At 39.3% G+C, this 18324-nt stretch overlaps 1 protein-coding gene and 1 non-coding gene across 2 annotated transcripts; one reads left to right on the top strand and one right to left on the bottom strand.

The window, feature by feature from the left end:
- Positions 1-5852: 5852 nt before the first annotated feature.
- On the bottom strand, positions 5853-15170 carry LOC102271714 (placental prolactin-related protein 3). The gene is made up of 5 exons (XM_005897004.2): positions 15116-15170; positions 10872-11053; positions 8581-8685; positions 6656-6835; positions 5853-6023 (listed from the first exon to the last, which is right to left on the bottom strand). The coding sequence occupies exons 1-5, from the start codon at positions 15168-15170 to the stop codon at positions 5853-5855; spliced, it is 693 nt and encodes a 230-aa protein (XP_005897066.2).
- Positions 13327-13437, top strand: LOC138985149 (U6 spliceosomal RNA). Its single transcript, XR_011462407.1, has one exon. It is a non-coding gene; the product is annotated as a U6 spliceosomal RNA (small nuclear RNA).
- Positions 15171-18324: the final 3154 nt, after the last annotated feature.

Raw genomic sequence — 18324 nt, 5'->3', positions numbered from 1 at the left:
ATCACTTCATGGGAAATAGATGGGGAAACATTGGAAACAGTGTCAGACTTTATTTTTCTGGGCTCCAAAATCACTGCAGATGGTGACTGCAGCCATGAAATTAAAAGATGTTTTCTTTTCCAAAAGGAAAGTCATGACCAACCTAGAAAGCATATTCAAAAGCAGAGACATTACTTTGCCAACAAAGGTCTGTCTAGTCAAGGCTATGGTTTTTCCTGTGGTCATATATGGATGTGAGAGTTGGACCATAAAGAAGGCTGAGCACTAAGAATTGATGCTTTTGAACTGTGGTGTTGGAGAAGACTCTTGAGAGTCCCTTGGACTGCAAGGAGGTCCAACCAGTCCATTCTAGAGGACATCAGCCCTGGCATTTCTTTGGAAGGAATGATGCTAAAGCTGAAACTCCAGTATGTTGGCCACCTCATGCGAAGAGTTGACTCATTGGAAAAGACTCTGATGCTGGGAGGGATTTGGGATAAGAGGAGAAGGGGACGACAGAGGATGAAATGGCTGGATGACATCACTGACTCGATGGATGTGAGTCTCAGTGAACTCCAGGATTTGGTGATGGACAGGGAGGCCTGGCGTGATGCGATTCATGGGGTCGCGAAGAGTCGGACACAACTGAGCTACTGATCTGATCTGATCATTATACGTAGATAATATTGACATACAATGTTATTTTCGGTTCAGGTATAGAACATAATTATTTGATATATATATTGCAAAAGGATCACCTCAGTACGTCTGGTGAATATCTGTAACTAGAAATAGTTACAATTTTCTTCTTGCAATGAGAACTTTTAAGATCTCTTGCTGTTGCTGCTAAGTCACTTCAGTCGTGTCCGACTTTGTGTGACCCCATAGACGGCAGCCCACCAGGCTCCCCCGTCCCTGGGATTCTCCAGGCAAGAACTCTTAACAATGTTCAAATAGCCAATAAGCATATTTCCTTTTTGACTTAGTGCAGTTAAATACGAAATTGGCTAGAGTCTTAAAATCAAAGAATTATGTTGCAACAGTTGAGTTGAATCAGGTTTCTCAGTGCCAACTCATGTAGAGCTTTCTTGAAAAATCCATCCCTCATTAGGCCCACCTGGCTCCCATCACACATGGTATGGTGTGCTGGCATAGATCAGTGTTTAAGACTTGTGCTATCTTTTCCACTTGTCCATGCATTTCTTTCTCCACATCTTTCAGTGCTTCATCTGTCTCCTGTCTTCACTGTCCAAACAGGTTGTAATAATGGCAGAAGACATCTAAGTAGCTAGACTCGCAATTGCTGCCCACTGGGCATTTTGGAAAGAGGCTGGGAAGGAGTCCTTCCAGTTTTAGAGTTTTACGTTCAGAGGATTAGAAAACTCCAGTTTGAAGTGTCCATCAATACAAATATATCTCAGGAGTGAACACTGTTTAATTATTTATTTGATTAGTGATTAGCTGATCATCTGCTGAGAGTAAGGTAATGAAGCGTTAGTAAACAAGGGAGGATTCAGGCAAAAGGATGAGAACCTCTTGGAGAAAGTGGGCACATGATTAAGGAGACCATTACCTCTATTTGGTTTAGGTTTTAGGTTCTGTTTAGGCTGGCTCTGTAAAGGTATGGGTTGTTTCCATTTGATTTCTATTCATCCTCTATGCTTTACAATGTATGTCTTATTTAAGTGTTGAAAGTGACTAGTGACTTACTGCTTGTTATCACTGGGTGGTCCTGCTTTGGTTCTGGTATTCCAGAGTGTCTAGCAAAGCTTCATAGTGTGCTTATTTCTACCATTTGCTCAGAACCTTAACATTCTTTTTTGGTGATTCCTGGTACTAAGATGATGAAATACAGGAAAATAGAGCTAAGACAATTTTGGATAAAACCTTAGTTTATCTCCTCCCTTCTCTCGAACTTTTCAGTCATTGATAGACTCAACTAGTCCCATATTGCTGGATGTCTTTTTTGACTCTTATGTCTGCTTCATCCCTTCCATGTGGTCAAGGTCTCTTTCATTTCCTGTATCTCTCACATCCATTGCGTCTTTTCACTTGGCAGAGCCCTCTTTGATTTTTAGTGTCATAATATTCCCAGCTCTTTCTGGTCTCTTTCTTTTTCTCTACCAGCCCCAACAGCCACAACTCCTCAATCCACATTAAAGTTTCTCTTTTCTAATTCTGAACATTTTGCTCTCTTGGACTTAATGTTCTTGGTTTCCTGTTGCTTTGTAGAATAAAGACAAACTCTCCTAATTGGCATATATGATTCTCCCTAACACATAAAAATGCATACAAGTATTTCTCCATTCTAACCCTACAATAATATATACAGTATATCATGGGAGCATAATCATGAGAGATACAACATGTATGGTAAAAAATGAACATTTCTTGTGTTTTTGTCAGACTTGATTATTCACTGATACCTTTTAAGGCTATATGTATTAATATATCAGTTGCCTTGATCTAGGATGTCAGAGATCCTTACTTCATAAGATGATCCTAAATGAATTGACAGATATACTGTTTTCCTATTTTTCCACATCAATATCCCATCAACCTTTCAAAACTCCATCATAAAGCCATCCCATCTGCGTCACTCCTATGCCACACTCAGATGGCTCCTAGCTTTACTTCAATCCAGTGTAGCACCATGTTGGCATCACATCTTATTCTTCACTCTACCATGCAATAAAGCAATTTGTGTGTTTATATTACCCTTTCCATCTCCACAAGTGTGGGCCTGCTTCTGGAAAATAGAGACTTTTTTAAACCTCAGTTAAGTCTCACTGTATCCATGACATGTGACTTACTAATCTATAAGATCAGTGAACTTCAGTTCTTCATTTGTTTGTTTCCATTCGGAAACCACTGCTACTATTCTTGATATAGCAGGGCCATTTCTTCAAATGTAATCTTATATGGAAATCTGTAAAAGAGAGAAAAATTGATGCTTTCTGGATGGCAAGGGAATGATTGTTAAATCCTGTCCAAATATCCCTTCTTTGGCTATTCCTGACTGACTCTATAGAATATCTATGGCTCTGTTCAATATTGTCTGAAATCTACATTATTCACTTTATATGTCACAGTCAGCAAGTGGAGCACTCTCAGTGTTACCACCTCTGGGCTTGATGTAAAGTCCTAAATTTATGCTTGAAATAAATTTTATAACAGACAAATACATGAAGATGTGCGTGGTCTCTTGGTGAGTATAGGTTTCCTCAAATTGCATTGTCCCCTTTATTGCTGATTTTTCCCTCTAATAAATACCATGCTCTCTGTTGGAAAGGTCTAGACATTGAAGGAAAGAAAGTTAAGCAAGTAACAAAATAGAATTAGGTGTTTCGGGCAGTAAATGACTTAGAAAGTGCTTACAGAATTTTTTCATGGTCTTTTACCTTTGAAAGAAGAAAGTGAAAGTACAAGAAAGCTGACACTTTACATTCATGAAGGAGCCAAAGGAGGGATTGATAGTTTGCTTTGGGAGAGGGTATTCTGTCATAATTCTAAAGGTTTGGGTCATCCGAGGTAGAGGCAGGGGCAGGAATCAGGCAAGAATAACCCTGCCTATGAGGGAAGAGGTTGGTTTTGCTGGACAGTGTTCCTGTATGTGGGTGAAAGGTGTCTTTGCCTAAAAGAAGATAATTTGGCTGGATTCTGCCCTGAAGATTTGCCAAGCTTTGTTCTCTCTAGAACTATGACCTTTAGTAACAACAAACGGATACTTCTAATATAAAGGACAATTTCAGAAAAAATAGGAGAGAAGAGAAAATGGAAATAAAAGAGAATATGAGATATTTGCTCTTAGGATATTAAAAAAGCATATATATTTGGGTCCTTAAAAATAAAGTGTTCTAACAGCATTTCATCCTTCACTACCCAAGTCCTAGACTCACTTTCCCTTTGCTGTTTTTCCTTCCTTCTGTCTTTCTCTTCCTTCTCTCTTATTCATCCCCCTTTCCCTTCTACTTTTTGATTTCCCATTTTCTTTATCAGGAATTACTGCTAAAGCCCTAAAGATGCTGTAAAACCAGACCAGGTACATCACTGAATTCTTAGGAGAGACAGTCAGAGATCGGCCCTCATCCCAGGTTGTTTGGAGGCTGTTGAACAAGCTGAGCATCCCTAATCCAGTCACACTGCTCCAGTCTCAGTAGAGACTCAGTTTATTTGGAGGATTTTATATTTCTGGAACTACTAGGTGAAATAATTAATGACTAGGATGGTTACTCTAAAAGGAAGAGAGAACGGTATCTCACTTATCAGATAAATGTGTTTTTAAATCCAGCTTTCTGATCTACTCTGTGTCTATGTGACCATTTGGACAATTGTCCAGAGGCCACAGGCGTTGGACAGATGCACACCAGTATTTCTGCCATTCAATTGTTCAGAGTGTTTATGATACATGGGTTTCCTGTGGGTCAGTTAGTAGGCAGCTGACTGTGGGCTGCTTAATTTTCTCCAGATGGTGCTTGCAGATTGAGGGAAACAGAGAGGCTGTGGTGACTACTGCAGGTGGGGAGCTGTGGTTCCAGAACATTTCCCCTGATTAAAAAGGAAACTATGAATTTGGGGATCCCCAACTTGTGAATGTCCTGGAAAATCACAAGGATACCCCACAAGGGAAACACTTGTCAGTCAGGGGGAATTTCAGATCAGTCTGCCTGGACCAAGAAAAGGCTACAACAGCACCATGTAAGTCAGTGATGTCAGAACTTTCCCATCTCGTTACCATCTCCCTGTTCCAACATGGCCCAAGAAATGAAGATCCAGAGAGGGAGAGAGAAGCAACCTTGCAAAAATGGAGACATCTATGTTTCCTGGTAGGTCCCCTGGGCCTCAGCAGGGGAGAGGGAGACATTGAATAGACTGAATATGAGATGGAGCTGACACTTGACTGACCTGGACTTGTGAAACCCAGAGTGATAGAATGTATGGAATGGCTGCAAGGTGATGCTGGAAATGAGGATGCAATGGAGTGTGGGTGACGACAGCCAGTGCAGGAGGATGAGCCAGTTCACCTTTGTATCCGCTATGGTCTCAGCCTTTGTGTCCCCCAGAAATATCATATGATGAAATCCTGAGTCCCATCCATAGGTGGTGCCTTTGTGAGGTGATGGAGTTATAAGGATGGAGCCTCTTCACTGAGATGACCACTTATATATATAAGAGACATACAGAGCTCCCAAGCCCTCTGCCATGTGAGGATATAGTAAGAAGTGTGTGACCAGAATGGACCCTGCATGACCACGCTGTGGAAATCCATTTTATTGTTTTAAAGCCTGTGATATTTTGTTATAGCAACCCAGAAGGACTACGACAGCATCCTAACAATCTTTAGACAGTTCAGTAAAGCTCATGCTATTTATACAAAGGTGCCAAGCATTTATATTGTCTGGTATAACACTGTGATAGTTGGCTGACAGATCATGGCTGGGTTTCATAAAGAATCCTGAGAATTCAGTCTTCTTGGTAGCATGACCAGAACCATGAACAATTGTCTAATTCTTTGATTCTAATAATTTGACCCAGAATAATTGGCTGTGATTCTTACATTATCTCTTAATGGTCTTCTTTGTAATGCCAGCTTCTGCTATTTGTGACTAATTTTAATAGGAGCTTCATTCTTTCAATTGTAGGGGTGGATTTTCTTTTGATTTTCTATTAAATGAAGATAAGAAATGTTAACAAATTGCCCTCTTAGATTTTGACATCTCTACAGAGTCTGTGTTTATTTTTTTAGAGGAGACCCATTTCACAGAGCATGCATTAAAAAGCTATAAATTTCTAAGAAGCTTGCTATGGGATAGATCATTATGACCACCTCAGAGCTGGATGGGATGGATGTGGATTTAGCACATGTTGTTGATTCAGCACATCAGGATCTTGGTGTAAATGTCAACTTTATGTGAATCCCTCTGCAGGCACTTGAACAGGTTATAAAATGCAGAATGACGAATATCTTCATCGCTGGACACCAGGGATGGAAGTTCTGACCAGACTATTTCACCCTCGGTCAGCCGCCTTACTGGAAAAATAATCTGAATACCCAAAAGATAATGACTTCTTATTCATTTTATTAGTATTTGCTTATTTTTTTTTTGCTTCTAATTATCAAAATAAGATTTGGGGAAGATATACGAATATAAAACTCTCTAGATATGGATTTTGGAGCCAGCCTATGAGAAAACTATTAGGAATCTAAAAAGTAGAAACAGAACTCAAGTTTAGTTTTAACTTTCTCTTTTCTTCCTTCCCACTCTCATCCTTTGATTTGAGGAGAACAGAGAAAGAAGACAAGTGGAATTTCAATAGCAGATGTCCTGGGTTTCTTTGAAGAAAATGCTGATCTTGGAAATTCTGTACTTTAGTTCTCTTACTCTTGAAAATATTTCAACCACCAGTGCCCAGGAAGAGGCAAGCTTTCGGTGGAATTGTGTGCAATGCAGGGAAGGCTGCACATGTCAAAAATTGCAGTGAAATTCTGATTCCTTTACAGTAGAATCTATCACTATGAATGACTAGGCTCCTGCTTTATATAGTAGCAGTCTAGAATATAGAAGTCATAAATTTTTTTCTTACAAAATGAGATATTTCAAAACACCTTACACATTACAGAAGTCACCTCTTTCATTCATGAACAAAGCAAGAAAGCCCTCTGCAGGACACTCACCTGGCTGAATTGCCTCTCTATGAATTCTTGAAGTTCTTGTACTTTTTTCAAATTTTGTCTGGCACTTGATAGGATAGTATCTGAGACTTCTTTCATATTCTGCAGCTCTGTGACTAGATGATACAGAGGTCTTTTCCAGGAGTACAGTAACATGATTATCCACTTACTCAGGTCTTCATTCTAAGCAACCAGAAGAAACAGTCTCATTAAAATAATCATAATTCAGTGGTTTTGGTAACATGTGATCTTTGCTCAGAGCAGCTGACCTAAAAAAAACTTTTTTTATTCTGATGCAGAGATTTTTGAAGGTAGTAAAAGTTTCAAAATTATAAAATGTAAGCTATTAGTTCACACTTTGCTGAATTATTAAAAATCTAGGTTATTTTAGGAACTAATTCTTCTGATGAGTTCTAATTTATAACATGAAGAATTTTCTTTTTCCTCTGAAATTCTACCACCACTCAGTGAGTTCTTTTATCTTTGTATATTTGCCTGAGAGAATCTAAGTTTTTACGACAAGTCAGTATGTGCTGCAGTGCCTGACCCAGGAAAGAGGGATTCCACCTGTGCCCACATCATTGTCACCCAGTGATTCATTCGTATTAATGAATCAGATGAGTCACTTGTATTGATTTTTGATTGGTAATTGTTTTATGATATTATAACAAAGAGACAATGAAAAGACATGACATTCCTAAACAGGCTTCTCTCCTCAGCTGATCCCACATCAGCCCCCTGCTGATATCAGAAGAGTCTGTTTTGTTGACATGTGTCCGGGCAGAAAATGGCACAGTCTTGTCTTTAGTAACAGCATCAGTGGGATTCACAGTGGAGGTTTCCCCCCTAGTTCACTACTATTAGCAGAATTGAGCCTGAAAATCCCAGGGGCTGAAGATCTCTAGTTAATATGCTTGATTTCTTTACAGCCATGAACTGTTTTACTGGTAAAGAACAGAGAACTGAATAGGATTAAATATAGTAATGCACATAAAGTGCTGAGTAAAATGTATGGCCATGTAGTAACTCTCAATAAACTTTAAATTTAAGCTTATTGAAAAACCCCTCCTCTTCTTCCTCTTTGACCTTTTCCTTTACTTGATCACCCTCATTATTAATGAGCTTAACAGGGGAAAAGAATGCTGGTATCATTAAGAAAGTTGTAGAGAGAGAAGATAGTATTTTAAGGGGGATGCATGTGAAAATATTTTAAATAATGTTAGGATGAAGGATAATGCAGGAAATCAGAAAGGAGAGATTATAACAGTGAAAATTTGGAGCTGCCATAAATGATTGAGGCTTGATATGTAAACTGTGTTGTCCTCAGAACAGAGGCAATTGTTGCGGCCATGAGAAGCAAAGCAATGTTTATAGGCCATTGTGGGGAGACTTACAAATTAAGAATAAAAGGTGACAGAAGAGTCATTGAGAATGATGAGTGAAGGAGGTGTCAGAGAAGTAGAAGCAGAATCAGGAGAGCCTTGAAAGGCAGATGCGGGGGCTCAGGTGGTGCAGTATAGGACTCCCACGTAGGAGTCACTAGTAACAGGGAGTACTCAAAACTGGGGTGTGTTTCTTATATATTCATGAATTTTGCAATCTTATATTTTACACATGGAAGTTCCCATTCATTTCCTGTTTTCATACAGAATAATAGCTGCAATCCTGTGTCTAATGCATTGGTTGAGCTAAAGTTGTCTGCATGGACATTTTATAAATCTGTTATTTATTTTGCTACTACAGATCTTTAGTCATCCCTTGATTTCGCTCATGCTTAATCAAATGCATAATATAATTTCTTTTCAATTTCTTACCATTCCTCCACCTTTTTCTGCATGTACAGTTACCATAACCTCTAATAATCTGAAGTCTGGTAACATACTTCCTGTCTCATTTGACCCAGTGAAAAACCCAGGTGAAAGACTCACGTTTATCTTTAGGGCTTGTTCTCTTTCTTCGGGAGTAGGGAGGGGATCGGTATGGCAGCTCTCGTCATTGATATCGTACTGTTTGCCCTGGGCATATTTTTCATCCTGAAAGTGATCAGGCAATTAGTTACGGTTTTTGGGCATTCAGTAGATGAACCCATTACAGGAACATTAACATGTTTGACATTCGTGTAATTTTTATAACGTGGAGCATCACAAAAATTGAAAGTCATTCTTTTCCTATTTTTCTATACATTGTCTCTATAAAAATGATTTTACATCTAACTTTTCTAAATTCAACATTTTCCCCTTGTCTATTTTATTATTCTCTTTTCTTTTCATTTTTTATTATTTGACCCAAATATAGCACTTTTGTACCAATACTTGGTGCTTCCCAGGTGATGGTAGTGGTAAAGAACATTCCTGCCAATGCAGGAGATATAACAAGACTCAGGTTTGATGCCTAGGTGAGGAGCATCCCTTGCAAGAGGGCACAGCAGCCTACTCCAGTATTCTTGCCTGGCAAATCCTATGGCCAGAGGAGCCTGTTAGGCTACAGTCAGTAGGGTTGCAAAGAGTTGGACACAACTGAAGTGACTTAGAATGCATGCATGCACCTATATTTAACCATTTAATCTCTTGTTTACTGTGGGGTAGAGCCAATATATTCCCTTACAAAGAGTTATACACTTATGACTTTGACTTATCTCTGAATCCGCACACCATAAAGCTTAGTGTTCTTCCCAGGTGCAGAATACAATGTTGTTTACGGCGACAAAATGGTACTGCAGAAAAACATGGCATAAAGCTATAGGGAATACTAAGCATGGACTGAGAATAATAAGAGTAGAAAACTCTAGCTAACACATTGATAGAGAAAAACTAATCTTTAGTGAACGTTATGAACATTTAAAGAGATTACTTGGAAGAGTTGGAAAAAAAATGGACAGTCAAAAATGGAGGATGAAGCAAAACTAGTGAGTAAAAAGAACTATGTGAATTTAATAGAAATCTTCAGCACCGCTTTTTATTAGCTGTCTGCTCTACTATGTGCTCCTTTATTGACCTAAAAGAATTAACACACAACTTTGAAATACCTTCATCAAAAAGAGAATAATTGTTTCCAATTGTAAACATTCCTTCTACTGTAGTTCTACAACTGTTCACTGAAAAACTTAAAACAATAATTTGTAACATTAAAAAAAACTACCATTATTTGTTTTTGTGACCGGATTTCAGCTTTGTTTAACATGTTCCGTCCACCCAGTTCACTGCAGAGCAGTTCTCATTTGTTGGCTATTTACTCTGAGCCTGGAGAAGAAAGCCCAGAGACACATTGAAGGACCAGAAAATCAACATGCTTCTTTTTCCCCCAGTCCCACCTAAAAGTGCTTTGTGTCAGGTAGTATTGTGGGCTGAATGTGTGTTCTTCAAATTCATGTGTTAGAGCCCTAACTGCCAAAGTGCTGTGTTTTGAAAAGGGTTCCAACATTTTGGGACCCCATGCACTCTAGCCCACCAGACTCCTCTGTCCATGGGAGTTCTCAGGCAAGAATACTTGAGTGGCTTGCCATTCCCTTCTCCAGGGAATCTTCTAGACCCAGGGATAGAACCCAGGTCTCTCACATTGAGGGCAGATTCTTTACCATCTGAGCCACCAGCGAAGCCCATTAACATTAACCAGCTCTTAGGGTGGAACACTGATCCAATAGGTTTAGTGTCTTTATGAGGCGAAACAGCAGAGAATTTTCTCTTTTCTCTCTACATCTCTGTGTCTTTCTCTTCCCCAACCCCATTATGTGTGAGCATGCATGGAGAATCCAGCCTGGGAGGAAAGAGTTCTTACCAGAACCTCACCTTGCTGGCACTCTTATCTGGTACTTCTAGCCCCCAGAACTGTGAGGAAAGAAATTTCTGTTGTTTATTCCACTGAGTCTATTGTATTTTTTTATGGCATTCTTGGCTGACAAATACAAAATCATTTATTTTGGAAATTTACAAAAGAAAATGAATGAAAGGAAATTGAAAAAGTTATTGCACTTCTTAGGAATCTTTGAGATTTCACAAAACTGATCCTTTCTTCGATTTCCACATCTTATGAGCTGATGGCTACTTTGACCTAGAGACTGTGTTATATGAAGTTTGGTTGATGCAGCCTTCTTGTTGAAAGGACAGTATAGCTCAGTCACTTATGCGAAGGTTCCATCTGGGAGCCTAGCAGGCTACAGTCCATGGGGTTGCAAAACTCAGACACGACTTAGCAACTAAACCACCACCACCATAGTACTTACAAAATCAGTGAACATTATGCTGGAATGGATGGCAATGTCGCGGGACAACACGGTAGCATTGAGAAACAGGTTTCTAAGGGATTCCAAGGGGATGTCAAACACGTCAGAACAGCAGAATGGGCATGTTCTGCCTTGGCACAGGAGCAGATTTGACATGACCAGCAGCAGAAGCAGGCAGGACCCTGATTAAATAAAAACATGAGCCGTTCTGAGATGATCTAGTCATCTGAGGTTATCAAATACATCCTGTGGTGGGAAGCCTCCTCTTTCCCTGTTCCTCTGAGCAGGAGTTGGTGCTGTAGTAGCCAGGATGAGGAAGAAGGAGCACCTTCAGTGTAAATTTACATGGATGATGATATTTGCACAGATAGATAGGTGGAGAAGTAGGTTACTCCCTGTAATTTTGTATTGCTGCCAGAAGGACTTCTGTGCTCTGCAAACATTTGGAACTTAGTTCTGAGCCAGAGTGTTTAGGCCATTCTTTTAAGACAGTTTAATGTTGGGACTCTGCAACTCTGAGCAGTGAGGCCATCTAGAAGTTCATAATTTTTAGACTCTACATTGACTAATGCTTGCATTTTAGACACTGAAATGACAAGAAAAGTCCAGTTGATCTGTGTGGTTTACCATCATGCTGGGGTAAGAGTAAACACATGACTGACTGATCGCTGCTATTGACTAAAAAGAAAATACCAAGAGAAAAAGGATACTGTACTTTGGATCTGCTCGCTCACCTTAGTAACCCCATGCATGTCTATGATACTTTTCCAAAAGCTTTAAAACATCTTAAAATTTGTGTTTCATGGGAACCCTGTGAGATAGCCTTAATCTTCACTAAGATCATCAAGTTATGTTAATGAAGATGTGATGACTTGGAGAGGGCAAGTAATTTTCCCCAGGTCCCATTAGAAGCAGATGCAGGTGACTGGGCACCAGTACACTCATCTGTTCACTTCCTGATGTCACATCACACATGCCTGTGGCCCTCGGTCTGCATGTGTGTAACCAGGACCACATCAGGATCTCTGATGACTGTGCTTAAAGAGAAAAATATTTTGTCTTTGACTGCAAAACAGCAGTGACCCTAGAACATTGGTTTTATCCACTGGTTCTTCTGTCTATAAAACACTCACTGTTACAGTCTTTGACAATTATCAGTGTGGGGGCCTGGTTCTGCTGGCTAGCCTTTCTTCTAGGTACCTTGACAGCTCTTCTACTTTTATCCATCTTTAATCTTCTCGTTACGTTTGTTTCTTCAAGAAAACAGCAAATAAATCTACAAATTTAATACAAGAATATTACCTGGTCAGCACCCAAGATAATGTCATTGGCTCTGCGAATAAGGCCTGCCCTTTCCTGACTTTGACTTTTTAGGGACAAAATTTATCTGTCTGGTCAGGAGTACATCCTGACAACCCATAGGGCTTAGTTTTTGAACCACCTCCAAACATCTCCTCTTTGATAGGAGAATTAGACCTTCATGCTTCCACGATGTATTGTAATATTTGAGAAATTATTCCTGGCCCTACCTTTGGCCAACAGAAGCATAAAATCATAGGCTCTTGCAAGCATGATTTTAATATTACTTTTCCTGTGCATCCTTTGTAAGCAGAATTTAAGACTGAAGAGAGTAAGAATTGAATTTGGGCAAGAGAACTGATAAAGTAGAGATTTTATCCTCCTGAATGAGGTGGGAACATGATTCTTTTTCCAATTTACCAGAAGAGTGGTAATTTAATTAAGGATAAGTTATCAGCATTTACTAGGTTTTCTCTGCTCTTTGTTAGTTTAAAGGGGGAAGGTATATAAGAATAAAATGGTCATTTAAAAATAGGTGGTGAAAATAAAAGAAGTGGTTCTCAAAAGGAAGACATATAAGTTGGAGAAATTCGGGACTATATCTCTCATCAACTAAAGAGACTTATTGTGACAGGCAAGGAGAATAATAGCTTGTATAACATAGACATTATTGTGTGCATATATTTCTGTGTAAGTATACATGTGTTATGACTAAATATATGCTTAATTCCTTCATGAAACTTTGGACCTTATAAAATTCTATTTTATAAGAGGCAGTAAATATAGCTGCTGCTGCTAAGTCGCTTCAGTTGTGTCCGATTCTGTGTGACCCCATAGATGGCAGCTCACCAGGATTTTTTTTTCCTGGGATTCTCCAGGCAAGAATTTTGGAGTCAAATTATTTTTTCCTTCCCCAATGCATGAAATTGAATTTTAAAAGGCTAAGTCGTTCAGTCATGTCCAACTCTTCACGGCCCCATGGACTGCAGCCTACCAGGCTCCTCCATCTGTGGGATTTTCCAGGCAAGAGTACTGGAGTGGGGTGCCATTGCCTTCTCCGAGTAAATATAGCAGAATATTCTAATTCTTAATGTAATGGATCATTTATTGGTAGATGACTAACTATATGATTTTTTTTTCTGTTAAAATGTTATTCGTGTGATTGCTTTGGTAGCACATATATTAAATAATTGGAATAATACTGAGAAGATCAGCATGACCCCTGCCCAAGGATGATGCACAAATTTGTGAAGCCTTCCATATTTTTCCGTAACAACTTTGAGGGTTGGGATTGGAAGGAAGGTGGCAAGGGGGTTAAAGAAAGAGGGGCTATAGGTATACCTATGGCAGATTCATGTTGATGTTTGGCGGAAAGCAGTACAGTATTGTAAAGCAATTACCCTTCAATTAAACATCAAGAAATTCAATTATTAAAACTGTTATTGGGGATCATGTAACAGGTTCACATATCCATTGTATGACTAAAGAGGATCTGATTGGAAACTGATGGTGTCAATTATCATTGGTTAGTGATTCATTAACTTTATAGTTGAATGAGAAAAGTAAACTAACCAACACTATTGTCTTGATTCACTGTCATAGCAGGCTATAATCCTTGTCTGCGTTTGCTTTTAGGTGGTTTAGTGCCCAAACTGTGAAACTGAGGCTGTTCTCAGAAGCACACAGTCATGAGTCCTGACCAGGGTTTCGGTTCCAGATGCTGGAGGCTTCTCTTCGCTGGTCACTAAGGCTGAAATTTTCTCTCCTGAGCATTCTCTGGGTCTATCATGTATACAAGTCTTTATATTTTGGTTTTCTAATTTGATTCTCTTATTCTTTTGACTAGACTACCAAGTCCCTTTACAATTTATTTTTCAGACTCTTTTGTGCTTTGATTTTTCAGAAGCTCATTAGTGTATTTGCTTCCATGTCTACCTCTCTGAGTAGTTTTCAGCGTCTACATAAACTCTACCCTATTCTCTTATGTCGGGATGTTGTGGTTTAGCATCAGCATAATTTTATGAACTTCATTTTCCTTCTGGTGCAGTTTCTGGTATACAGCTTAAGCTGGTTGGCTCACATCTGGCTTGTTCGTGTTGTCTCCAAATAATTGCAGAACTCTGCTTTCTTTCTAGGCAATACTGCCCCTTGTTTTGATACCATTGCTAATTTTATATGATTTCATTTCCTGCTTCATAAGCTTTGCCTTTCTCAGTCTACTGTAACTTGAATACTATGTGCCTCTATGTCGGATTTTAAAGGTTACATATTTTAATGTATAAAAAATTAATAAGGTCTGAGGATCTAACTTTGAGCTTCATGATCTAATCGTGAGATTGAAAAAGCTCTGGGAGTTGGTTATGGACAGGGGAGCCTGTGTTGCCTCAGTCAGTGGGTCACAAAGAGTTGGACACCACCGAATGACTGACTGAACTGAAGAGAGTGGAACTTACCTGTGTTCTTCTCAAAAAGCAAAAGATAAACATGTGTGATGATGGCAATGTTACTTAATAGAAAGGGAAACTCATTTCTAACACATGTACAAATGGGGGTGGACAAGATGATGGAGGGGTAGGTGGAAGTGGGGTACACTTCTCTCCACTGATGCATCAAGAACGTCTAAAGATGCAACAGTTCTCTCAGAAGAACAGGTGAATCCTGGCAGGACTCTCTGACTACTAAGAAGGAATATCCGGATCCACACAGAACTCAGTAGGACAAGGAAAAAAGGGACAAGGCAGGGGAGGGAGAAGGAGCAGAACTAGTCAGACCAGCCTGCAACTGGGGGAGAGGGAGCTGAAGAACAGGGAAAAGATCCCTACGTCCATGGCCATCCACTGGGAAGGGGGAGGCATTTGAAGCAGTTGGGGAGAGAACTCACTAATCTGTGACAGTGTGAAAGGAGTGAGAACCACATAGACAAGCCATGCTGCAGCCTTTCATACCTTGGACAGGGTTGTAAGTCCACTGGTGTCCACAGAAGCTGGGAGCTGGAGCCATGGGGATTGTGGAATGATCCCAGGGTGAGGACTCCTGTTGACCGTGGGGAGTCAGACTAATGGGTTGGGATGGAGGAAATCTGCTGCATGGAATGCTTCTTAAGGAAAGCCATGAGGTGTAAAGGTAGGGTTCTACTGCCTGTGGAGTAGTGCTATCTCTTTCTCCATGCTGGTACCTGTAGGTTGAGCAATAGAGAAAGACTTCAGTGAGGGTGGTCCTTGAGTGCCTGATGCACTAAGCAATGGAGAATTTTGAATGCCTATATACCTGACCCTACCCTATTCCCTAGCTAAATTTTGAGTTTTAGCATCGTAATGTTTTTATGAACTTACATTTCTTCTGGTAGAGCTTCTGGTTTACAAATTAAACTAACTCCTCACATCTGGTTTGTTCTTGCTGTTTCAAGAAACTTTGAGAATCTTCTTTCCCCTCAAGGCAATACTGCCTTTTAGTTTGCTACCATTGCTGACTTCCCATACTTTCACTTCTTGCCTAATATGTCTTTCTCTATTCACTATAACTTTAGTAGTATGTGTCCCTGTGTTGGTATTAATATTTATAATAAATTATTAACCTGATGCAGTTGAGAATCAAAGGACTACAGTTACAACAGTAGTAATAAATTACCCCCAAATTATAATCCATTAATGCCCCCTTTAAAAACTGATTTTCTATCTATATATTATTGAGATCTCTTAACTCATTTTCCTTACTAGGTGGCTCAATTTTGAAATGAAATATAGAAAACAATGGAGTGGTAAACTCTGGAAATTACCTTCCTTTTGATATGCCTCATTAGTAAGTATGCAAATATTAGATGTTTTTTTTTTTTTCCCCCAATGGGGCTGTTCTTAGTACATATTATAGCTCACTGTGGGGTGATTGCTATTCATTGAAGAATGTACACATTGAACTGTAATTGTCAAACACGTGAGTGCAGATGAAGAAAGTAATGCCAGGAAAGAACAAGCTTTTGTTTTTCTAGAAGGAAAACCTTTCAGTATCTCTCATCTACAGTCTAATCTTCAGATTTATTGAAACTCTTACTTTTCTTACACTCCATTAAAAATTTGGATTATTTGGGGTTTTTTTTGCCCATGAGTTGTATGTCTCATGTATTCTTGGATATTAAGCCCTTATCAAATATATGTTTTGGAAATATCTTCTGTCAATCTGTAAATTGCCATTTGATTTTGTTGATGTTCCTTTGTTTGGAGTTTGATGTCGTCCCACTTGTATGTTTTTGCAGTAGTTGCCTTTGATTTTGGTGTGAAACCCAAAAACTTGTTGCAAAGACCAATGGCAAGAAGATTACCTCAATGTATTCTTCTAGGGGTTTAACTGCTTGAAGTCTTATGTTCAACTTTTATTCCCTTTTTAGTAGATTTTTGTGTATGGTAAAAGACAGGGGCACAGTTTCATTTTTTCATAGGACTATCCAGTTTTCCTAGTGCCATTTTTGAAAAGCTTGTCCTTTCCCCACTGGAAAAAACCTCTTTTTTTCATAACCTAACTAACAATATATGGGTGTGCATTTCTTTCCAGCTTTGCTGTTCTGCTCTGTTGAACTATGTGTCTATTTATGTGCCAGACGCAAGTCATTCTGTTTTGATTACTATAGCTTTCTAATACAATTTGAAATCAGCAATCTAGTCTCAAACTTTGTTCTTTTTTCTCAAGATCACTTCTATCTTTGGTGTTTTGTGATTTAATACAACAGAATAGACCAAAAAAGATGGGAAAAGTACACAGAAGAACTATACAAAAAAAAATCTTAATGACCCAGATAATCACAATGGTGTGGTTTCTCACTTAGAGCCAGACATTCTAGAATCTGAATTCAAGTGGGTCTTAAAGAAGCACTGCTGCCCATAAAGCTATTGGAGGTGATAGAATTCCAGCAAAGCTATTTAAAATCCTAAAACATGATGCTATTAAAGTGCTCCACTCAATGTCAGAAAATTTGGAAAAGCCAGAAGGGGCCAGAAGACAGGAATAGGTCAATCCTTGTCCCATTTCCCAAGAAGGGCAGTATTAAAGAATGTTCAAGCCACTGCAGGTGCACTCATCTCCAGTGCTAGTAAGGTTATGCCCCAAATCCTCCAGGCTAGGCTTCAGCATTATGTGAACCTAGAACTTCCAGATGTTCAAGCTGGGTTTAGAAAAGGCAGAGGAACCAGAGATCAAATTGGCAACATATGCTGGAACATAGAGAAATTAAGGGAATTCTAGAAAAACATTTGCTTCATTGACTTTACCAAACTGTGTGGATCACAACAAAGTGGAAAATTGTTAAGGAGATGGGCATACCAAACCAACCTTACCCCTCTTCTGAGAAACCTGTATGCAGTTCAAAAAGCAACAGTTATAAGCAGACAAGGAACAATAAACTGGTTCAAAATTGGTGAAGGAGTCCATCAAGGCAGAATATTGTCACCCTGCTGATTTAACATATATGCAGAGCATGTCATGCAAAATGTTGGACTGGATGAGTCCTAAAGCCTAGAATAAAGATTCCTGGTAGAAATACCAAAAACCTCAGACATGTGAATGATACCACTCTAATGGCAAAAAGCAAGAGGAACTAAATAGCCTCTTGATGAGGGTGAAAGAGGAGAGTGAAAAAGCTGGCTTAAAACTCAATATCAAAAAAGCTAAGATCATGGTATCTGGCCCCATCACTTACATGGCAAATAGAAGGGGAAAAGGTGGAAGCGGTGACAGATTTCCACTTCCTGGGCTCTAAAATCACTGTGGATGGTGACTGCAGCCACGAAATTAGAAGATGATTTCTTCTTGGCAGGAAAGCTGTGATAAACCTAGACAGTGTGTTAAAAGCAAAAATATCATTTTGCCGACAGAGATCTGTATAGTCAAGGCTAGGCTCTTTCCAGTAGTCATGTACACATGTAAGAGCTGGGAAGACAATAAAGAAGACAGAGTGCTGAAGAACTGATGTTTTCAAACCATGCTGGTGTAGAAGACTCTTGAGAGTCCCTGGGCACCAAGGAGTTCAAAACCAGTCAACCTTATAGGAAATCAACCCCATATACTCTTTGGAAGGACTGATGCTGAAGCTGAAGCTCCAATACATTGGCCACCTAATGTGAATAGCTGACTTATTGGAAAAGACCCTGAAGCTGGGAAAGATTGA

This window comes from Bos mutus, chromosome 23 (genome assembly GCF_027580195.1).
Source record: "Bos mutus isolate GX-2022 chromosome 23, NWIPB_WYAK_1.1, whole genome shotgun sequence".
NCBI classification, from domain to species: Eukaryota; Metazoa; Chordata; class Mammalia; order Artiodactyla; family Bovidae; genus Bos; species Bos mutus.
Note: the sequence above shows the minus strand (reverse complement) of the source record. Positions and strands in the feature narration are given on the sequence as shown.